The sequence below is a fragment of the Leucopleurus acutus genome (assembly GCF_964270905.1).
Source record: "Leucopleurus acutus genome assembly, chromosome: 10".
Lineage (NCBI taxonomy): Eukaryota > Metazoa > Chordata > Mammalia > Artiodactyla > Delphinidae > Leucopleurus > Leucopleurus acutus.
The window spans coordinates 105030219-105054379 of NC_139153.1; the positions used below are offsets into that span (position 1 = coordinate 105030219).

The 24161-nt window shown below is 42.6% G+C and overlaps 1 protein-coding gene across 2 annotated transcripts in view; it reads left to right on the forward strand.

Moving 5' to 3' along the window:
- The window catches only part of EXOC2 (exocyst complex component 2), a 156731-nt gene that overhangs the window by 39254 nt on the left and 93316 nt on the right, over positions 1–24161 (forward strand). For both annotated transcript variants that reach the window (XM_082848815.1, XM_082848816.1), the window contains exons 5-7: positions 9356–9469; positions 10912–11036; positions 20611–20691. In XM_082848815.1, the coding sequence (XP_082704941.1) occupies positions 9356–9469; positions 10912–11036; positions 20611–20691 (320 nt within the window). The remainder of the gene's footprint in view (positions 1–9355; positions 9470–10911; positions 11037–20610; positions 20692–24161) is intronic.

Below are 24161 nucleotides of genomic sequence, written 5' to 3' on the forward strand. Positions count from 1 at the left end.
CAGCTCTTTTTCTTAATACATTTCGGGATAATCCCGAGGTAACGTTGGTAACCAGCCAGAAGCACTAAAAGTGCCTGGCTCTTTAGAAGTTGTTTTTCTTCTTCTCTGAGGCAGTCTAGTTGGGTCTGAGCCCCTCTCTCAGTTTAACTCTTGGCCCTCCCGTTACTTGCAGGGTGACTTGGAGTCTGCTCAGCTTCCTCAAGGTGTAGACTGGGCGGCCTGGGTCACGCGGCGTGTGCGTTTCAGCGGTGGGGACGCTTACTCGCAGTGGGCGCTGGTTGGATGTTCGTCGTCGTCACCGTGATCCCCTGCTCTTCTTACATGTGCGCTACTCAGTGCTGTAGCACATGTAGCTTCTTATGACTTAAGATTTCAGGGTGATGAATTGTATTCAGATCTTAAAATAGTATTATGTACATTCAAGAAGTGCTTAAATGGTGATAAAATTTACAGTAATATTTCTTTGAAGTTGTTACTTGAGAGTTTCAGAAATAATCTGCTTAGCCATGGAATAACTAAAGGATAGTTTTTGAAAAGGTAAAAGCTTGACTCTCATACAAATACAAAATGCGCACGTGTCCAAGCTTTTATTTAATTCATTAATTAATGGGAAAACCAGTGAAATGTCAAAACCAGTTCAGGGGGAATTCCAGAGGACAGACATAATGGGCAGTGAGGAATGCTGAAAGGTGCAACACCGGCCACTTCTCCTCAGTAACCAGTTGCATCTTCACCTGACACGTATTTCTGTGCCAGGCATCCCTGGTCACCATCAACCCTCCACTTCTGCTTCTGTAACAGAGCTGCAGAGCAGAGACAAGGCATGGATGGGGGAAGATCAGGGGACCCTGGGCAGGCCCTCCAGACAGTGAAAGGATGGCCAGGAATCTTTTTGCCCATTTAAAGTCTTTCGCAAGTTTTCTGGTCAAAAGGAAGAGTGGATAGACGGCTTCCTTGGTGGCGCAATGGTTAAGAATCCGCCTGCCAATGCAGGAGACACGGGTTCGAGCCCTGGTCCGGGAAGATCCCCCATGCCACAGAGCAACTAAGCTCGTGCGCCACGACTACTGAGCCTGCGTGCTAGAGCCCGTGAGCCACAATAAGAGAAGCCACCGCGATGAGAAGTACGCGCACCGCAATGAACAGTAGCCCCCGCTCGCCGCAACTAGAGAAAAGCCTGTGCGCAGCAATGAAGACCCAGTGCAGCCAAAAATAAAATAAATAAATTTAAAAAACAACAACTGCGTTCACTTAAAAAAAAAAAAAAGAGTGCATAGAGATACTAGGAAGCAAGAAAATGGAAGGTGAAGGTAGGAAAAGGTATAGAAACCAAGAAGAAGAGTATATAGTTTGGCCAGAAAAATGCTTTTCCAGGTTCCTTTTCACCTTTTAAAGATACTGTCAGGAAAACTGCATTTGTTTTATTGAAGTCTGACTTCAGATAGAGAAGCCTTATTTTAGAAAAAGAGAGTAGGAAAGGAAAAGCAGATGTTAAAATATTGGTGTGGGTTTTATTTCCCTGACTCTCTTAATATCTTTTAGATAAAAGCTTTGGTCCCTGTAGAGAATGGTGTTAACATTGAGATTAGAATTCCTGAGAGCATTTCCTTTTACTATGTCTTTTATTTCTGTTTCTTAATGTCATTTGGGGTTTCTTTTATAATTAAAAGACGGGAGAGGACCTATTTTAAATTTTTAAAAAAATGTCATCAGAGAAGGAATAACAGGATTTAATTACTTGCTTGTTGAAATATACTAATTGAGAAGGTTTGAAGAATTATGACTGCTTGTTATAAAGTACCATGGTCCTGATGAATTACCAGACTAAAGTAGTGAGGTCGCCTTTGGAAGAGGAATCAGCTCCTGGTAATTACAATGCTGAGTGTTCATGGCAATTCTCAGCCCACAGTCAAATGCACAAGGTGGAGCCAGGAGGAGCCTTGCAGTGTTGTGGCCACTTCATGTGACCATGAGTAGCAAGCACGAGTAGCCGAATACAGTGTTGTTCTTTGGTGTGAGGCAGAGTTTAATAAATGTTTTATTGGTGTGCTCGGTGTGCGCGCTGCCGTCTTTCAGCCCACAGGCTTCACACCTGGCGTTTATGGGCCTCCTTCGGCTGCTGAAGTTCTGCATATCCCTAGAGTTTTAACTGATGTTCTGCACACATGGTGCCTTGATACTTATAAAAATGTTACTAATTGCTCAGAAAAAAATAACTTCACTTTGAACTGAGACTAGGATTTGCTTGTAAAAAGTCTGTATTTCTGATTTACTATACTGTCATAAATACGCATTCTTTGCACTGCTTAAAATTATGATGGAGACAAACTTAACTGAAAAAGAAGGTAAAAACAGGTTCATATTAATAAGTAAAAGCCTTCACTCTGTTTTATTTCTTAAAAGTACTCTTTGCCTACTAGGAGAATATCTATAAGTAATGTTTTTGGAGACAGTACATACATGGGAGTTAGGGCCTTAAAATGGAGCTTTGCCCCTCTTGTTTTTATGGGATCTGCAACCTTTTTGTGAAATTACTACCTGGGAAGAGCTGTCTAGAGTAGTCAGTTGATGCACCACTAGTATCTTTATTTCCACAGAGGCTTCATGAACAATGCAGGTCTGACTTGCTCCTCATCAGTTTACTTTCCAGTAAAAAGAAAAGGTGGCCAGTTTTCCTGCTCCATTTAGAAGACAAGGAAAGGTGACAAAATAATTCTTAGTATGAGTGTGGAAGGGAAAAAAGCCTTGGGTAAATTTTCAGAAATGTTATGAAAACAGATTTGTGGGCTGTGATGTAGTGCCTAGGTCCATAAACTGGACCAAAAAAGGAAAAAAAACACACAACGTAAAACAAGCTCATAATATTTAAGGTGCAGAGTAACACTGGTGCTGGAGTGAAAGCTATGAGAATTGAGTGTGACACACACTTGGAAGAGCCCCCTTTCCTCCTATCTTTCTACCTGCAGGTCAGGAGAGCGTGTTCCCCTTGGTGCGAGCACAGTGATGCAGCCGTACCCAGGCTCCTCTGCGCGGGTAGTTAGACTTTCTCTCAGAAGGGTTTTTGTTGTTTTGCTGGCTCGCGGGTCATCACTGCCAGTCGTTCTCGTAGTTGAAAGTGAACGCTGCTGTGTTGAGAGCATTCCTGTTTTGCATCTGACCACTGGATCAGTCAGGTCCGTGTACCTGGGGCTTCATGGCTAATCCTTTTTGGAAGGTGTAATCTGAGCTCACACTGCCATCTAATGGGGAGCTTGCGCTGTAGGGGCATGAAGCTTGTCAGCTACTGAAACTGTTGGTTCCTTAATGAAAACACTTCCCATGTTTACATGGTAGACTCTGTGTTGCTTTCGTCCTCCAGTTAGTGGGTTTAGTTTGAATCACTCCGAATATACCTTGCTGTTACTGACTTGCTAAGCCATCACTTCACTTGGAGGGTCAGAGCCTAAGATCCAGTTATTGTGGACAGAGGTTTAAGTTTTAACTCTCCAGACTTCGTGCTCCATTGACACAGTGTTTCTGCCCTTCCTCATGCTGTTACCAAGATCATTAGCAATTTTCTGCATTCTGAATCACTGTCTCCCTCAGTTTCTATCTTTCTGGATTTGTAGTTGTGGGGTTTTTTTCATGCCTGAGATTCTCTGGTTCTTTAATTGGCAATAGAAGTGTGGGGTCCTGCTCTTGACTGTTTACATGCAACCTCTCCGGGGCTGTTTCCTGACTGTAAAATGGGAATACATAACTCATGTTGTTACGAGAATCAAACAAAATGGTTCTTACGAAGAGTCTGTTAAATATAGAGAACCAAGTGGAAAGAATAAAAATAACAGCAAGTAACATTTTTGAGCATTTATCACATGTCAGAAACTGCTAAGCCTTCCACACTGCATTACCTACTTTAATCCTCAAAATATTCCTAAGAGGAAGATACTATGATCCCATTATCCTCATGAATAAATGGAACCTTAGAGAGGTTAAATATCTTCCTCAAGGTTATTCCAACAACGCTAGCCAACTTGTAACTACTGCCGTGGGCCGTCTCTGCTTTTGTGGGTACACTCCCCACAGAGCATCATTGCTTCCCGTGTTGTCGTTCGTTGTCTCTTTTTTCTGGATCTTCTGTTTCACATTCATTTTGAGGTGTTTGCAAAGAAGATCTTATTTTGGGATAGACTCTTGACTCAGGATGCCTTCAGCTGTGAGTAGCAGAAACAAAAATTCATTCTGGTTTAAGCAAAAAAGATATTTATTTTCTCATAATATACAAAGTCCAGAGATGGTGGACTCCACGATTGGCTGAGTCTGTGGCTCAGAAGTGTCACTGAGATGTAAGGAGCCTGGGTTTGCTGTTCTGCTGCTCTTTGAGTGGCACTGATCTCCTTCATAACTGTAGAGTGGCGTTAGAGGTTTCTAGTGTCGCGACGACAGTAATACACAGGAAATAACAGTGTTAAAATAAAGATCCAGTATTGCAGAAACTGTAATAATACACAGGAGATAACGAAGCTCGGTAAAGTCTGAGGGCAGAAAGACACCGTCTTTTCTTAGTTCTCCTTAGAAGTGTGGAGGCCTTTCCCAGAAATGCTCCAGCAGCTCTTTCCTCAGACATTGTGGTCAAAATCCAATCACTCGATCAATAGCAAGGGGAGCATGATAAGCACAACTGCTGAGGATTATTGGTGTTCGTACTCAGTGAGGCGTGGACACCCCACTCTCTCTGCAGGTGGTTCTGTCCGCGAAAGGGGAGGGGACGTCGGGTCTTGGGCTGACGGCGGGCCACTTGTGTGGTTTGGATCGAACTGTCTGACTCCGTGACAGAGTGTTGTCATCTTTAGTGTAACTTGTCTTATTCTTGTACGGCTGATTCCTAATCACTCTTTTTCTAATTTAAATGTATGGTAAGATTGGTAAGAGTTGAATGTCTTCAGGAAGAAATCACTCTAAAATAAACTCATTCTTAGGGGTGATTATGAGGGTTTGAGAACTAGGACTTAGTGTTCTGACCAAGAGAGATCCAGTACCTTTCAAAGTCTTGACCCGTTCAGGTGCGTGAAGGAGCTGTGTGTACAAGAAGTGCAGTGGGTGGGGTGGATTAATGCTTCAGATCTCAGTGGACAGCTCTCACGTGGCCCCTTCCAAATGTCGCCACTCACACTAATGCCAGCACTCAGGGTCAGCCCCTGCCCCCCGGCTGCGCTTGAAGGGACGCACAGGGGTGCAGAGCCCATGGAGTCCTGCGGAGGACGGTGTGGGGAGGGGCTCCCGGGGCAGCAGAGTCCTCTCGTAGAGCCCACACTAGACTTCAGGCCTTTATCCTGTGATGAAGCAGACCCTGTACATGTGTAAAAACAACAACATAGGGCATTACAGGTGAGGTGTTACTAAGGCCTAGGGATCAGATCAGTTTTAAGTGTGGGAAGTTCCAGATGGTTGGGATTTGTTATCTTTCAATACCACCAGTTTAAGCATCCTAACAGTATAGGATATAACCTTTTGTTTTTTAACTTTTTTTATAGCTTTATTGAGAAATAATTGACAAATTTGTAAGATGTTTAAAGTGTACGTCTTAGTGATTTGATTTACGTGTACATTGTAAAAGGAGTCCCACCATCTAGGTAACTAACACATTCATCACCTCACATATTTACTTTTTTGGTGGGAACATATAAGTTCTATTCTCTCTATGGTGTTTTCACCTATAGTCACATATTACACATTAGATCCTCAGACCATATTCATCTCGTGAGTGAAAGTTTCTACCTCTCCCTATTCCCCCATCTCCAGGCAACCGCTCTCCTACTCTATTTCTATAGTTTGACTTTTTAAAAAATATTTCACATATTTTGCACATCTGATAAGGGGCTTATATTTGCACATCTGACAAGTGGTTAATATCCAAAATATATAAAGAAGACTACAACTCAATAGCAAAAAAAAAAAAGCCAATCTGATTAAAAAATGGGCAGAGGATCCGGACGTTTTTCCGAAGAAGACACACGAATGCCAACACGCACATGAAGAGGTGCTGAGCATCACTAACCATCAGGGAAATGCAAAGCAAAGCCACAGTGAGCTCCCCTCGCACCTGGCAGAATGGCTCACAACAAATAACAAGTGTTGGAAGAGGCGTGGAGGAAAGGGAGCCCTCCTGCGCTATCGGTGGGAACGTAAATTGGTGCAGCCGCTGTGCAGAACAGCAGGGAGGGCCTCAAAAAGTTAAATATAGAGCTACCATATGACCCGGCAGTCCCACTTCTGGGTATTTATCCAAAGAAAATGAAAACAGGATCTCAAAGTTATCTGCACCCCGTGTTCACTTGCAGCATTAATTACAGTTGCCAAGATATGGGAACAACCTTTATTCACAATAGCCAAGATATGGAAACAACCTAAGTGTGCATCCACGGACAGGGGGTTAAAGGAGTTGTACGTGTGGGTGCCCAGGCTCGCATTGTTACTCAGGAACACAGGAACGTTACTCAGCCGTGAGAAGGAGGACAGTCCTGTCATCTGCAACAACGTGGGTGGACCTTGATCTCAGTATGCCAGACAGGAAGACAAAGTTTTTTTCTTTTTTTAAAACTAAGCCCATTGAGTAGTACTTGCTGTCAGACCTGTGGGAACTGCGTGGCCTTAGCCATCTCACTGTGGCATACAGCTTCTGTATTTTTTAGTTTCGTGTCTGCGTTTGGTGCCTCTTTGCTTTATTTGCTGTCATTGTCTCAGAGCCTTTTTTGTCCTGTCATACTTAACTCCAGCTACTCTTCTCACGTTGTGCTTTGATGATGGGTAGGAACCACCCAACGAGAGTAAAGCTGCAGGGCCCGAGCGAGGGAGAGAAGCTCAGTTTGGCTCCCAGAGGCCCTTTCTGCTGCTCTTTTGTCAGTTGTATCTTCAGTGTCTTGAGTGTGGACCTGACCCTTGTTAGGTGAGAATTTCATGGAGTTGAATAATTTATAAAGACTGTTAATAGCAGGGATTTAGTTGGTATCAGGTGATTCTGTGGTACTTTTGATTCTGTTAAGACTATTTAACTTCAGGACTACATAGAGCGCCACGTTGACGAAAAAGCAGTAGGTGGACCGCCATGCCCTTCTTCGCACTGATGAGGCCCCACTGGTGCACCAGGCTGTCCTTTCCAGCTTAGACAGCTCCCTGGGCAGATACCTCCCGGTGGTGAAGGTAGAACTGTGGCTCGTGACCCTTGCCTTTCAGAGCGAGCGGAAGGCTCCTGGGTGCCTCCCTGGGGCTCAGCTAAGTCTCCACTCAGCCATATATTCCCCCAGAGTTCCAACGTGGAGGCATGAAGTATAAATAAATAAAATGATAAAAACTTCCAAAGGTGACAGGATTTTATTACTAAGTAAAGTATCAAACCAGCATGAAGAATCTAAACCAAAATAAACTTCAAAAAATGCAGTTCTCCAACTCCCTCTCAAAGACTCTGGTGACAGTGACCAGCGTGCCTATGGAGCACACACTCAGAGGCACACCTGCTCACACATATCCCCCAAGAAGATTGAGGCTACAGTTATTCTTCACTCTTGAAGCCAGTGAGGAAAGATTAAGGTTGACTTGGTCTCCAAGTTACTAAGACTCAGGTGATGCCAGCTTGGTATCCACGGCTCCCTTAGTCTCATCTCACCTTGTCTGTTACTCCCATGTTAAACCTTTTCTTCCCCTAATTAAGGAAAACTCCGTGGTGAGAGAGGTTGAGTGTAACAGGAGGGAACATGGGACCTCCTGGCCGAGGTGCCAGCCTCCGTGTCCAGATGCAGGGTTTCCAGGGGAGATCGTGGAGAGCTGTGTTTCGGACTTGTGTCCCTTGCCCTCTGGGGGAGAATGGGGACAAAGGAGCCAGTGGAGAAGAGGAGGGTGGGCGAGAGCTGCTGGAGGGTGTGACGGGCTTCCCGGCCACCCGGTCAGGGCCCCCGAGCCCAGGTGAGCACCTCCCTCTCCCTGGAGAGAGTGGGCTCCAGGCCTTTGCCAGTTGTGCCCAAGGGGACTGGTCACCTGCAAGGTGAAGGGCTCCAGCGGGCAGTGCTCGTGGGTGGAGGTGGGATGTTGCCCTTGGACAAGGCTGCCTAACTTCTTAAATGAGGCTGTGTCTGTGATAATGTGGCATTGGGACTCTCAGAGAAGTCATCAGACCTGCACACCTTTTCTTCCAGGCTGGGGATAATTTCTCCCACTGAATAAGTTTTAGAGACAAAATAATTGTGTGTCCCGTATGGGGGTGGGGAACAATTTCAGTCAGAGGGGAACGAGGTAAAAACGACCAGGATGTTTGCAGGAAACTGTGATCCCTTTGAAGTTGCTGGAGCTTCAGCTTCGAGGATTAGGGTAGCAGAAATGAGTCCTGAGAAAGAAGCAGGTTTGGGAAGTGGAGGGACTTGACCACAGAGCTTGGACTTCATTCTGCAGGCGGAGCGTGGGCACTGTAAGGGCTGCTCGCTCACAAGCCCTCAGTGGGCCGGGTCCTGCCCAGTTCTGTTTGCTCTCAGACACAACTTGCTCACCTCCAGTGTGGAGCCTGACACCTGTGGTAGGTACTTAATTCGTGTTTGAATGAATAGATAAATGAACTGATCGAGAAGTTGACCTTAAAAATGTGGGCAAGAAAGTGAGCTACAGATAAGGGAGTGTCAGGTAGTGTAAGCTTTTCTTGAAATTGATCTAGACGTGGGCATAGAAACATGGATACTATATAGATCTGATTTTATCAGTAGGGGTCATCAGGCATCAGTGTGTCTTAAAACAACTTTCATATAGGTCTTGAACAAAAACCATTGTAACAAGTTGATTTACTGTTTTTAATTTCAGTGTACCCAAATTTTGATTTTTATCTACTGAGTAGGAAATGATTTCATGTTTGGATAGATTTCATGAAGTATCAACTCAGCCTCTTTAAATCTTATATTCGGGCTTCTCTGGTGGCGCAGTGGTTGAGAGTCCGCCTGCCGATGCAGGGGACACGGGTTCGGGCCCCGGTCCGGGAAGATCCCACATGCTGAAGAGCGGCTGGGCCCGTGAGCCATGGCAGCTGAGCCTGCGCTCCACAACGGGAGAGGCCACAACAGTGAGAGGCCCGCGTACCGCAAAAAAGAAAAAAAAAATCTTATATTCTTTTTTTGATGTAATTTCTGTATTTTAACTAATTTCCTATCTTACATATACAGTCAAAGTTTATATGTTAAGTTAGCTGAGGTGTAGGAAGTATATTTTTTTACACATGCAGACGTAGGCTCCATGTTGTATCATGTATCATTGTAATGGTTTGTATTCACGTTTATTACTGTTGGTTACATCTTTGTAGTAATAGCACTCAAAATATATCTTAAACCTTTTCCTCCCTCAGAGGTAAATTTCCCCAGAAGGACTTAGAAATGCTGTTCCCTGGAATGAGTGCTGATTTTACAAGTGAGAACTTTTCGGCTGCCTGGTACCTCATAGAGAACCACTCCAACACCAGGTTAGTGGGTGCTGGGCTGTGTTGTGTGGTTTCACGGGGTGCAGCTCATCAGACTTCAGGTAACGCGGGTTTCCCTCTGGCTTTGCTGCTTAGCAGCCCTTTGACCTCGGGTGAGCTTGTGAACATCTCAGAGTATCTGTTTCCTTATTTATAAAATGGGATCATTAATCAAGAGGACCCCTATTTCCTACTATCATGTTCTTTCTATATGTTTCGTTATTTATGCCACCCATTAAAACTTTGGAGTCTCAGCTGTGTCCTGTGTCTGAATGTGATCCCCCTCCCTACTCAAGTAACAGAATTCTCGAGTGCTGCTTTAAAACGAGGAACACACCTCCTTCCCTGACCAGAGAGCAAAGGAAGATGAGTTATTTATCATTTTGCAAAGACTTGGCTTAAAATTAGCCAAAAAATAAACAAGGGTCATATATCCAATTAAAGTCCTCCTTTGTATCTGCTACGTATAGTTTACCCACCCTCTGTACAAGAGCAGATCTGTAACTTTTTCGCAAGACTGGCTTAAAACAGTTATATTTAGTAAAAATGTTTTAATAAATCAGTGGCTTATTGTTTAAAATTTGTATTCTTGAAAAGCCAACTTGTTAAAATGTACCTTAGGCGAAATCCTTCCCTCACCTATTGGGATGAAAACCATTACAGAAAACAGGAAAAGTTGGTATATACCTAGAGTAAATTTGGCCTGATAAATTTTTAGAGCAAATGCCTGTCACTTTCTTTGTGGAAGATGGTTCTGAGTTCACATTATAGATGTGCTTTTCTGTCACCATGTCAGGATTGATCTCTGTTCTCTGTGTAGGGCCATCTTGGCATTCAAGAATATAGTTAACATTTTATATAGCCAGATTTTCTTAGCTCAGGTGGAAATAAAACTTCTAAAATACAGAGATCTGACTGTTTTTTCTCTGCCGGAGATATAAAGATGAAATAGTGTGATCTGTTTAGTTATTTAAATTTTGAGTTGACCCCCAGGTTTTCTGTAATTTCACTGTTAATGGCGGGGCCTGGTCATGATGGGCTGAAGAGGACAGCGTGCGCAGCTTGTGTCCAGAGCATAGCAGTGGACGTCCAGGGGGTCCTTCTTAGTCCTGTCACCCAGCACTGCATGGTCCAGGTCTCCACATCTGGGAGACGCTCTTCAAAACTCCTTACCTGGCAAATCCTGTGTGTGATTTGGGTCGATTATAAGAATGTCTCCATGTGTATTTACTTCCCAGGGTTCTGACATATGAGGGCTACAGATCTCCTTGTATAGCTGCTGTAACTTTGGTGTTCATAACATGTAAAGGTTTAGATCTAGGTAAGCATTTGAAAGCTTGGTTTCATCTGATTACGTACTGTATCAGTCTGTATCCTTCCAGGGTAGGCTTCAGTATTTCACACTTGAGGCATCATCTTCTTGTGGTTTCTTCATTTGACTTCAGTTTTGAACAGCTCAAAATGGCCGTCACCCACCTGAAGAGACAGGCTAACAAGAAGAGCGAGGGCAGCCTGGCGTGCGTGAAAGGGGGACTCAGTACTTTCTTTGAGGCCCAGGACGCCCTCTCAGGTAAGGTGACCCCCAGCCATCTGCTGGGGCTTCCCCGCGGACACCAGGCCCTGCACGTACGGAGTGTTTGCAGGCTGTGATGCTGAGGCTGTGTCCCTGGGAGCGGAGCTCTGCAGTGGCCACCAGTCAGTCTTTGCGGCCGGGCTGGAATCTCTTTGAAGGCTTGGTACCTTAAGTATTTGTCCCTGAGGCTTTGCTCACCCATCAGACACGTGTGAAGTAGGAGACCACTTTGCCTCCCCGCAGTGTCTGGTGTCCAGGGACGATAAGGAGTTAAATCCCAAGGGTAGAATTCTAGAATTTTAAAAATCCTTGTACAGCCATCAGTATCTTGCACATGGGACTAATTCTGTAGATGTGACCCATTGTGTGTTTGGTCTGGGAAGAACTGGTGATAACGTGTCCTTTCTTTGTAGCCATCGCCCCACCAGCCCCGCACGGTAGCTAACTCCCTCATCCACATACTCATCCTTACATGTGAAGGAAATGGTATTCAATAGAAATGGTATGGCTTTAGACATTTCAAGGGAAGATGTTGGATAGGTTATTTTATTTTTTTCTTTTTAACTACCTTTAATTAATAAAAATCAAATTATTGTTTATCTAGTAAAAAGTAAGATATATTAAAAAAAAAAGTTAGCCCAATTCTTTTTAAAAACAAAGACACCTATAACTAAGTACCTGTATAGCTAAATACCTATAACCCAAACTGTAGACTAAGAGGCCACACCTTCCTCAATTCAGAAAGACTTAGTTTTTTAAATTAATTTGTATTGTTAAAGTTCGGACGTCCTATTGGCTTTTTTAAAACGCTTCTCCTCCTGGGCCAGACACGCTTGGTTGCCTTTTGACAAGTTAAATGTGCATCTGGTACAGCTCTCTGCACGTAGAAGTTAGGTCTTTGAAGGAGTGAGTTGTGAATGCCTGGGAGGGAGCTGAGAAGTCAGGTAAACTTTGATAAAGTCTCTGTGCCCTGCGTTTTTTGATGGTGTGCTGTGCTGCTTTCTTTGTGCTTATTGATATTCTAAGTTGTCAGTGGTGCTATGTCAGCAGCAGAAACTTGAGCATAAATGAACTGAGTTTAGTGTTCTCGAGTTGAACGAAGTTATCGATATGCCTGGTAGCTGTGCACATGATAATTTGCCATATGTGATTAGCAATTCTCATAACTATTGTAATTACAATATTTCCTTAGCAAAAAACATGCTTGACTTTTCTCTCCATCCTTTTTTTTCTTTTTTTTTTTTTGCGGTACGTGGGCCTCTCACTGTTGTGGCCTCTCCCATTGCGGAGCACAGGTTCCGGACGCGCGGGCTCAGCGGCCATGGCTCACGGGCCCAGCCGCTCCGCGGCATGTGGGATCTTCCCGGACTGGGGCACGAACCCGAGTCCCCTGCATCGGCAGGCGGACTCTCAACCACTAGTGCCACCAGGGAAGCCCTCCACCCTTTTTTTTTAACATATGTATTTGTAAACACATGTATACTTGTATTCATTTATTTATGGTTTTACTTATGTAAATGGCTTCACTCCTGGCAGATTTCAAGAGATTTTATTTGGTGCATTAAATTTAGTCTCACTTATTAGACATTTGTCCTAGAAGTATACTGGTAATTTAAAGTTTAGCAAAGATGATAATGCTGACCAACTACCAAGAAGCGAGTGACTCTGTGGCATATAGAAAATGATTTTAATGGTAAATTAGAAAATTTTAAACATACATATATCTAGCTTTTCTATTTTTTGATGTAAATGTACATTACAAAAAATATTAAACAGACAAATAATCAAGAATGACTTACAACTCTACTGTAGGGATAATCACAGTAACATTTTGATGTATTTCCTTTTGGTCTTTTTTCCCCTCAGCTTATATGAGTGCCTATTAAAAAATTGGAATTATATTGTGTAGATAGTTGTGCGTGCTAGAAATCTTTTATACGTTAGGTGGCTCCTCTGAGTAATTATTTTACTATACTTTAGCATTTGATTTGTTTTATTAGTAGCTCTTTAAAAATTTTTTCAACTGTAGTCTTAATTGAAATTGAACTGTAGTTTTAAAAAATGCTTTTTCGGTCAGGTTTTGGTGCTACTGTTATACAGAATCATGTGGATCTGTACGAGTATATGTTCGTACTGTGAAGTGGGTTATGTAGATAAGGAATTATTTGAAATTTGAGAGCATTGATACATTGAAAGAGCTAATAAACTGTCTGCTCAGGTAATTAGCTTTACTTTCCTATTATGAAAAATTTCAAGCATGCTAAGAGTAGAGAGAATAGTACCATCACTTCCGTATATACCTATCACCTAGATTTAACAGGTCATATTTTTCCATACTTGCCTCATCGCAGGTTTTGAGGTTGGTTGGTTTGTGTTTTGCTGATCTCAGGCAGCACGACCTTTCTCTCCTGTGCACTTCAGTGTGAGTCCCCTGATAAGGATGTTACGTACTCGACCACAGCCGCGTGACCACAGCTCAGAAAGTTCCAGTAATCCTTCAGTATCATTCAAGGCCCCAAATTCAAATTTCCCCAGTTACACTTACTTGGTTTGTCCAAACCAAGATCCACATAAGACCCAGACAGTTCATTTGTTTGTTTGTTTGTTTGTTTTCAGTCTCTTAAGGCTCTTTTAAACTAGAACAGTCCTTTCACCTTCGCTACCCGTCTTCGTTTTTTTCATGCTATTGATTTGTTGAAGACATGAGGCTGTTTGTCCTGTAGGATATCCCATATTCTAGATTTGACTCATTACTTCCTCATGGTGCCATTAGCTTATTTTATTCTCCATTGTATTGCTGGGACTTACCTGATTGGATACCAGTTAGGATTCAGTTTTGACCCTTGTGGCTACATGTGGTAGTGTGTGCTTCCGATCTTATCCCATCAGGAGACGTTAGTGTCTATTCTTCCTGGAGAGAGACCCTGGGGTGTATATATAGACACTGGCAGTGTGTATATAGATACACTTTTGAAATCTCTGCTTTTTGTGTTTTGTGGATTTTGGTTTGGCTTTCTCCTGAAGTTCTCTATTTCATTAAGATTTTCATGCCTTTTAGAATTGCATTATAATTAAAAAGTCATTAAAAATTCATTGTAATAGGCCCTTGTCGCCAGTTTCATTCACGCGTGTGTCCTACTTCTTTGTTTACGTTGATTCTTTAGTTATGCCTTTTCTGTGTTTTTAAAATTTGAAATTTTCCTCTTTGATCTAGTAGTTTGTAGTGGATTTTTGTTTTTTAAAGTTAGTTTCTAGTCTAACTATATTATGAAAAGAAAATGTGTTTCTTGATAGATACCAGTTTTCTGCAACTGCCTGTTCTCTTCAGGGCACACTGATTGGTGTATTATTATCAGTGCCTGATTAATTACTTATGTTATTTAAGTCTAGGTTATTTATAATAAACATGCCAGACAAATCTCCCTCTTTAATTTTGATTCTGTCAGTTTTTCTTTGTATGTAAAACATGTTTCCTTTGTAACTTTTGATGCTTGGATTCTCTTGATACTATATTACACTGTAAGGTAATAATAATAGCTGCAAAATTGGGGCACTTCCCAGGACTACCGCAGGTTTGGTGATCAGCGGGAAGAACTCAACAGTTGTGTACTCACAGTTGTGGTTTATTATAGCGAAGGGAGACAACTTAGCTCAGCCTGGGGAAGGGCACCTGGGGTGGGGCCAGGCAGTCCCACCCACAGGGAGCCCTGGTTGTCCTCTCGGGTGGAGTCATGTGGCACTGACCCTCCTGATAGTGATGTGAGATGGTGGCGTGGAGTGTTGCACCCAAGCCTGGGTCTGGAGTTTTTATCGGGACTCTGTCACATAGACACGAGCTGACTCCCAACAGCTGACCTCCATCTCCAGTCCCTCTGCAGATCGAGCCAATGCCAAGTGACCAAAGCCCTTACCATAAACCACGTTGTCAGACTGTGCGGTGCAGCCCCATCACAGAAGATGCTTGAAGAGCTTAGAGGTGACCTTCCAGCAGCCGAGGGCAAAGGCCAGCCCCCTCTTTGGGCAAGATTAAATTCTTTACTGTACAGGATTCACATTCCATACCCTTCTTTTTGTATGCATTTGCTTGATGATATTATGCATTAAGTTCCTTTTAACCTTGAGAAATTTTGATTTTGTTTCTCTCTTATAAGCAAGAAATGGTAAGATTTATATTCTTTTATGCCGTTCTGAGAGGTTCTGCCTTTTCATAGAAGAATTTAAGCCATGTACATTTATCATAAGTGAAACTTCTGTCCTTTTGTTCTATAATTTTTTTTTTTCATTTTTACCTCTGCTATATGGACCATATTGTTTGCAGATTTGGAAGAAATGGTCTTACATTTTGTTACAGGTTGTCTCTGACTCCTGATGTGCATGACAACAGTTTGTCACATCTGCATTCGTCATGTGCTTTCCTTTTTTCTGGTCTTAATTTAATCTGAAGTCATAGACCTAGCTGCTTTTTTTTTACCTTTTCTATTTTATGATTCTGTTTCTAGATTTATTCGTTTGCATTTAATTTCATATTTACCACAGTTACTTAAAATTTACCATTTATACACATACATTTCATTGGCTTTACTGTTTGTTGCCAGTTGTGTATGTGTCATCTTTCCTCTTCGGATTTTTTGTTTTGTAACTCTTGTGCGTTATCTGTTGAATTCCTGCATGCAGAAGTGTCTCTTGCTTTCATACATGAACAACCTCTTGGCCATAAGAGAATGACTTTTAAAACATTGATTCAGGGTCTTTTAGTGTCACAGAGAGGAAATCCTGAGCCAGAGTAATTCTTTATTACTTGTAGGTGACTTGTTTATTTTTCTCTCTGCCTAAATGCTTAAGATATATTTGTTTAGCCTTAAATTATTTTAAAAAAAAACCCAAAACACCTTTTCAGGGTATATTGGAATGTAGGTCTTGTTTTTATTCATTTTACCCAACATTTGATGAGCTTTTAGAGCCTATAGACTCACACCTGCAGGCTCTGACACTTTTCTTTCCCTCGGTCAGCTGTCACTCCCTGGGGTGTCTCTGAGAGGCTTCTTCCCCTGCTGCTTCCCTGCACGGTGCCCAGGGGAGGAGCCCTCTGCTAATTTCCCTCCCTCTCCTGCGTGCTGGGTGCTGGGAAATGGTGTTCTTAAACAGTCCTTTCCTTAAAGGGGTGTTGGAGGTGAGAACAGTAGGGGAGACTCTGTAGTCTTGAAGACTTGGGAAAAAGTCTGCAGGTGTGTCATGTCTGGGCCACCCTGTGTTACAGAGTTAGCTGGATAAATACCTTTCTCTGCCTTTTTGATATCAGCCGTGTTCTTCTCTTGACTGTAGCGGACTTTTTTCATACACAGTCCAAGGATTCTTTTCAGTGCATCCCAGTCAGTGTACAGTTGGCAGCAATTACCTTCTCGTATGGCTTTTATTTACCTTTAAGGTTTTATGCTGTTTTCTTTATTCCTTTGTGTACCATGAGTATTTTAATTAGAATTTGGCAAGAAGTGTGTCTGGCATAACTAATCTGCCAATGTTAACCTCGGTGTGTTCATTATTATAGTTTTTTCTTTACCATATCCTGCAAAAATATTCCCAGTAGCGTACTTCCCTTTCCCGTGGCTGTCGCCCTGCTGTTCCCTTCCAGGCCTCAAAGCCTTGAAGCCCAGGTTCTCCCCCGTTGCGGTGGTGCCTGTGGGGCCTCCTTACAGGAAAGGCCGGCTGTTCCTCAGTCCCTCTGACCCTCACCTGGCCAATCATTTGTTTTAGTGGCAGGTCCAGCCCCATCAACTGCTCCTTGTGAGAACAGCTGTGGGCCTGGCCTTCTTTACCATATACGCTAGGTGAGGGGGTCGCCGAGGGAGGAGACCCAGGCAGAGTGGCAGCGCGTACTGCTCAGAACACACGTGGCCCTCCCTCCGTCCGTGCGTTGCTGCTGCTCCAGGAGTGGGTGCCACTCTGTTGAGGGGTGCAGATAACCTTGGCATGCGCTTATCCAGGACCCACTTTTCTAAGTGGGCTCCTTTGTACCTGCTAGTCTTCGAAGGAGTAGTGGGAATTATGTTGTTATTGTTTTCAGTATAACTGAGGAAGGAAAGAATTCATAGAGTACCCAACCAATTTAGATGTAATTTATGTATGATTTAGCCACTCTGATAAAAATTTGGTAGAGTAAGAAGTAGAGAACTAAATGTTTGAAAAGTTCTATATAAATCTGAGTTATTAATACATCTCAACCTAACCCTGCCTACTGTCCTATCTTAGTATTATCCTCAGATGTCGGCAACTCGACCAAGTTGGGCCACACCTGTCTTTGTACACGTCAGGAGCTGAACATGCCTGTTTTTCAAGAGTTGTTTAAGAAAACAAGGGAGAAGAATGTGTGCTAGAGGCCCCCTGTGGCCCCCAAAGCCCTCAATATTTACAGTGTGTTTCTTACAAAAGTAGTTTGCCAGTCTCTGGTGTAGCCTGAAATGCCTGCCGCACCCAGGCCGGTCACAGCATTCAGTGGTTAGAGCCTGCAGCTAGCTTGTGGATGGCTGTGTGCCTGACACTCCTGAGGGACTCCACCTGCACTCATGCCTTTCCTTAGTGCTCACCTAATAATGGCGTTATATAAATGCTTACATAAATATTATGAATTCTTAAATTGAAATTAGAAAATTCGATGTCTACATTCTTCTGTCAGAGTTCAATAAAACAAATCATTTCTTTGAATCAGTAGGCAATCTTTCAGTAACTGATTTTTCTTTGAGTAGAACTTGCACATACACTTTTTTGTTTCCCAAATATAGATTTATGGTGTTCAGCTGCTTCACATATTTAAGTTTTAATACATGAGAAACTGTAACAAGCCTGTGACTGTGGACTGAGTTTTTTTTTTTTTTCTTGAGGTTTTCCTGCTTATCAAGGTCACAGGTTTTTTAAATTAATTACTTTATTTTTGGCTGCGTTGGGTCTTTGTTGCGGAGTGCGGGCTTTCTCGTTGTGGTGAGCGGGAGCTACTCTTCTTTGCGGTGCACGGGCATTTCATCGCGGTGGCTTCTCTTGTTGCGGAGCACAGGCTCTAGGCACACGGGCTTCAGTAGTTGTGGCGTGAGGGCTCAGTAGTTGTGGCTCGCGGGCTCTAGAGCGCAGGCTCAGTAGTTGTGGCGCAAGGGCTTAGTTGCTCCGCGGCATGTGGGATCTTCCCGGACCAGGGCTCGAACCCGTGTCCCCTGCATTGGCAGGTGGATTCTTAACCACTGCGCCACCAGGGAAGCCCCCAAGTTGCTTATTGAGTTATACTATTTAAAAATGTTTTCAGAGAAAATAAAAGGTCAAGTGACCCAGACCTTGGGTTATTTGCATTAGTTTTCTGGAAAATAGGATTGCCTTTATCAGATCCTAGTGTCTCTGGGTCCTCATGCTGGCTGACAGCCTGACGGGTCTGCTGTGTGGAGATGGGCCCAGGAAGCCGCTTTGTGGCAGAACACCGCTGTGAGCCATGCAGCAGCCTGGACCTGTGGAGTGGCAAGGGGCCTGTCAGTAGCAGAGAATGTGGCTGGGGACTCATTTAGCGCAGACTCTGACTTAGAAGCAGCATTCGAGCAGAAACTCTCAGGTGTAACCTCTTAACTGCCACCGATAGACCGGGAGCGGTGACCACCTAATAACATGCCACGTGGCCACTGGCTCCCTTCCAGCCAGGACTGTCAGAAACACAGCAGCCTTTGCTCAGGAGCAGTGCGAACAGATGTGCTTGTTTGAAACATAGGCGTCCTTCTAGTTTCGCTTTTTAATATTTGGGCTTTTTTATCTCCATTCCTTAAAGATAGGAAAGTTCTTTTCCATTTAACTTAATCAGTTCAAGGTATGTGGAAGTGTTTTATGTCATCACATAATCCAAATTTAAAATATTAGATGAATAACTCCTTTCATTCCTGAATCACCCAAGACAATTAAAAATGCAGTAGTTGGTTTTTCCCCCCAAATATATATATTTTTCTTCCTATGAATGTGTTTTTTTCAACAGAGAAGCAATATATTTTTAGAGTTTCATGCAAAATTTGAGGTTGTTTTACAAAAAAGTATAAAAAAGGACAAGATTAAGAGTAGAAACTAATTAAAAGAAGTCATCGATGTTCAAAGCTCATTTGACCCAGAATTCCCTAACCAGTGAGTCAAGGGAAACAAACTAAATTGTAATTGATTAAAGAAACACACATCAGTTTTTTGTTTTTTTTTTTTCCATCAGTTTTGCTTAGACAGACTTTTTTTCCCTGTAAATCTGCCACTCCTGACTGGTGGGTTGAGGCAGAGCCTGTCAGTTCCTTCTAAGGAGGAGTTTGAATGTTAGAGAAGAGCTCATGTCCTGGAGTGCTGCTGCCCTGGAGTCCTGCCGGGATGCTGGGGAGTGAGCTGTCCTGCAGCGGAGTGTGTGCTGGAGCATGTCCAGGAAAGGCATAGCATCCTGGCTGTCTCAGCAGCTGTTATTTTGGAAAGAAGTCTTGTATTTGCAACTGAATGCAGTTCCCCACTGACATAGTAGTTCTGTTGTTCCCAGTTTACAGATGTGGAAACAAAGGCTGAGGGGGTTTGGGTCACCTGTCCATGCAGTGTGGGCAGGATGTGGTGAAGCTTCTTGTCCTGGGATCATACCGCTTGAGCTCAAATTTGGGGTTTGGCTTTGTGACCTTGGTCAACTTATTTAATTTTACTGAGCTGTGGTTTTCCCATCTATGAAATAGAAATAACATTAGAAGCTCATCATTGGCTTCTTACCAGATGTGCGTCGTGCGTTAGAAACTTATCATGGTGCTCTGCTTATGGTCATGTCTCGATAATATTTGCCTTGCTATTTTTATTACTTTTACTGTGTCACAGTTTTGCATTTGCAATTGTATTTGGAGATTTGTTTTGAAATTTTTCTTAATGAGTCACCTGAGCAAGCCTGATCTGCTGTTTAAAGCCTCCTCTTCAGTAGGTAAAAGTTTTTAAATATAAATTAACGCTTTCCTAATACTCTTTATCAGAGTCATTCAGATGTGCGTCAGTGTTAGCAAACAACTCCAGTGTAATTCGTACATCCACAAATTGACGTATTGGTAGATGTTACTAGATATTTCTTGAGAACCTCCAGGGAAATAATTACAGACTAAATAGAATATGTATAATATGTATTTTGCCATGTTAAATCCCAAGGCTGAAATTAAATATTTTGAGGTTGATAGATATCAAATAGTAGTATTTCTATTTTGTAGTTGGTGAAACTGAGAAATAGAATGACTTTCTTATGGCCAGATATCAAAGATATTAGTTATTTAAGCCTCACTTTTCGTTTTTAATTCAACCGTCTTTACCACTCAGCCTTGGTGATCAGATGATTAAGTACGTGTATTATGTACTATTTTAATAGCATTAAACTACCATGACTTAATACTGGTGTCTGCTGGTTACTTTGCAGAGTTTGTGCAGAGTTTTTGTGTTTGTGCTTCTTTCTAGCACTGAAAATATGACCATTTTTTATGCTGTTTAAAAATGTCATTTTGACGTAATGTTTTCCCACCCATTAAAATAGCCTATATTTTAACTAGATCCTTTTTTCTAGCCATCCATCAGAAACTAGAAGCGGATGGAACGGAAAAAGTTGAAGGATCCATGACGCAGAAACTGGAGAATGTTCTGAACAGTAAGTTTTGTCCTACTACCCAAAACTATTTATGGACTTCATAACACGCTTTGATACAGTTCTTGGACCTGGTTTCACAGAACAAGGCAGTAAGTTGTATTTTAGTATTTATTTCTAAATAGTAGTGATTTAATGAACATAAAGGGAAATAAAAACATTGAAAATGAATGTTCTCTTTCTGTTTGCATTTTATTTATGAGAACTCATCATTTGAAAGCAAGCCAGTGTACTTCTTAAAAAGTAAAATTTGTTACCATAAAGGAGGCCAGAATATAAATAGCATCATCAAAGATAGAAAAATGCTGCAGCAGTAACCAAGATTGTCATTGACCAAAACCTGAAAAAGCATCTTCAAGTACGTGCCATCGTCAATGCAGATAACATCAGCTACTAGAGTGACAGATACCGAGCTGCTGTCTGTTTATTTGTGCCTTACCTTTTTCCAAAACAACTTTAAGGCAGCTGCATACTTGAATGTTTCCAACTCTGAGACATTTTGTAGGAATTGTAGGCCAAGAGAAACTGACACATGCAATTTGAGGCCCTGTCCACCTCCCCTTCTTTTTTCTGACATCTGTACTTGCAGCTACTTATCCTACTGATTTAGAAGAAACTCATCAGATAAATCAATCCCTATGATAATATTAGTGGCTTAAAAGTAAATTATTCTCTTCCACGTATGTAGTAAAAACATTTGACAAGGAGCAGTAACGCCCAGGGGACTCTCCTAGCCTTCAAGTATAAGCATATGTAGCATATGATTTCTCCAGGAAGTAGAGTAGGCTCGAGAATAACGGAAACATTTAAGAACCCCGGCATCGGCTCTTTAGTGATTCTATAAATGCAGGACTGTGATAGCAAGTCAGTTTTGCACGTCTAGCTTAATTTAGTCCCATCAGCAAAAGTTTCTGAGCTTTTTTGTAAATATCTATTTGTCATTGACCAAAACCTGAAAAAGGTTTTGGTCAATGACAAATATCTAAACCTGGGGATAGCTCTAATAATAAAAGTGTTTCCTAGAAAGAAGCTTTAATTTGATACAGGCTTTCCTTGGTAGTAGAATTTGAGTGCTTGGATTTCATCCCAGAACTTCTGAGTTTAACAGCACTTTAAATGTTTTGGTCTCTGGTTGTTGGTATCATCATCATCACCACCATTTTGCCTTGGGATTTTACCTCGTTCCTCGTTCTCATCTGAGAACCAAGTCACCAGCTTTGTTCAAATGGCTATATTCTGAATTCAGCCCAAGTAAGCATTTACTAAAGCTATTTCTATATTAACATAAACATTTTAAGGTCTTGGATGGATATTTTCTGTTCAGGGATGTTATTTTCCCTGGAGAAGTTGCCATCAAACCATGATATCTGTTTAAAAAAAAGATTATGTCAGTAACTTTTAAAAGGTGGCTTGTGAGAACAATCTGGCTTAGTAAGTATCTCATTGTATCAGTAGAAGAAAATGGATATTTGCTCAGGTTTGGAAAAAATCACGATCTGTTTCATGGGTGAGCCCTGGCATAGTACGTTAATGTAATTTTTTTTCTTTTCAGTAGTTTAGGTAATTCTCCTTTGGGACTTGTGGTATAAAATTTGTAAGGGAAATGGTTTTACTTCTGTTCCTTTATAAGCACAAACTTTTTCTAGAAATATGTCCTTTTACCTTTCTACTGAAATTTGCTCTTTTTTGGGTAAAGTTGGCTTAACGTGAGTGTCACTTCTTTGAGACTCAGGACTTTCTGGGATAAAAATTTCCTGTAGATTATATTCCTTTGTAACAATCCGTTTTTCCTAGAAACATTTTTATGTCAACTGGATGTTGATGTTTGCTATCTTAGGGTAAGTCGTGTTAGTTTAGGTCAGCTTGGCAAACATTTGTAAGACTGGTTGTGTCAAGTGCCGTGCTGGGTCCAGCGTCGAGCTTGGAGCTGGGAGGGATGTGGCTGCCGCCCAACAAGCAGGTCCCCTGCCCCGACGGCGTGCCCAGGTCACCGATTCACCGATCTTCAGGAGCTGTACCGCTGGGGAACTGAAACAGAAATTTTGCAGGAGTGCAAATGTAGTCTGGTTTGCTTAAATTATATATTTTTTCTTTTTTTTGAATTTCTATTTCTCCATTTATTTATTTATTAGCATCTTTATTGGAGTATAATTGCTTTACAGTGGTGTGTTAGTTTCTGCTGTGTAACAAAGTGAATCAGCTATACGTACACATATATCCCCATGTCTCCTCCCTCTAGCATCTCCCTCCCACCCTCCCTATCCCACCCCTCTAGGTGGTCACAGAGCACCGAGCTGATCTCCCTGTGCTATGCGGCTGCTTCCCACTAGCATTTGGTCGTGTATATATGTCCATGCCACTCTCTCACTTCGTCCCAGCTTCCCCTTCCCCCTCCCCGTGTCCTCAAGTCCATTCTCTACATCTGCTTAGATTATATTAATGCTTTAATCTTGTGTATAATTACATACTAACTTATGTGCATTTTCCCTGAGTTAGTTTAAATGAAAGCTTTTTAAATTTGGGCAACCTTTTCCACTTTGTTTCTAAAGGGTGATGTTGACTAAGAAATTCAGTCCCTTTTGTTCAGAATTTATCAGTGTTGAAGGCTTTCATTGAAATTCTGCTTTGTTCTCACTGATGCGTGTCTCTCATATTTGCCTGGTATTTAATAATTCCTTCTTGATTTCAAGCCAGTGATGAAGTGATGACTGTTAATTTCTATCAGATCCACATATCTCACTCTGTGTTGTTACCTGTTCCAAGAGCATAGAACAGCGCCGTCCAGCAGAACTTCTGCCATGATGGAAATGTAGCTCTTGAGCACTTAAAATGGAACTAGTATTGCTGAGGAATTTAATTTTTATTCAATCTTAATAATTTGGCTTTTAAGTCGAAGTAGCCCCGTGTGGCTGGTGCGGCTGGGCTAGGCAGGCAGGTGCGGGGAGGGACCCTGTGGTCTAGGTGTGTGTCGCCAGAGCTGGGACAGCTAGACCTCTGTGCCCCTCACTGGTGTCAGGGCTTGCTCCCACAGTCCACAGGTGCTCAGCCCCTGTGGTAACCCCGGGAGGCTTGTGCTGTAACCCGCATTTTATTGACGAAAAACTGAGGCTCAGAAGGATTGAACGCGTTACCTAAAGTCACATCAGCAGTAAGTGGCAGAGCTGGGATCTGTGTCTGTGCATCTGGCTCTGAGCCTGCGCTTTAAACTACAGACTGCCTTGCTGGTTTGGGATGCGTGGGTTTCAGTGACCAGTATTCTTGCCACGTTGCATCAAGCACACACCTGGTTGCTAGCTCTGCGGTCCACTGAACGTTCGGCAGTAACATGCCCAGCTGCTCTTCCTGCAGAGTCGGGGGGACCCACTGCAGACGCTTGCCAGGTCCTGCTCAGACAGCAGAGTGTGCCTGTGGGCAGCCTCCTCGTCTCCCAGAGAGAAGCTTGCAGACATTTCGCAGACATGGAGACTCAGAAG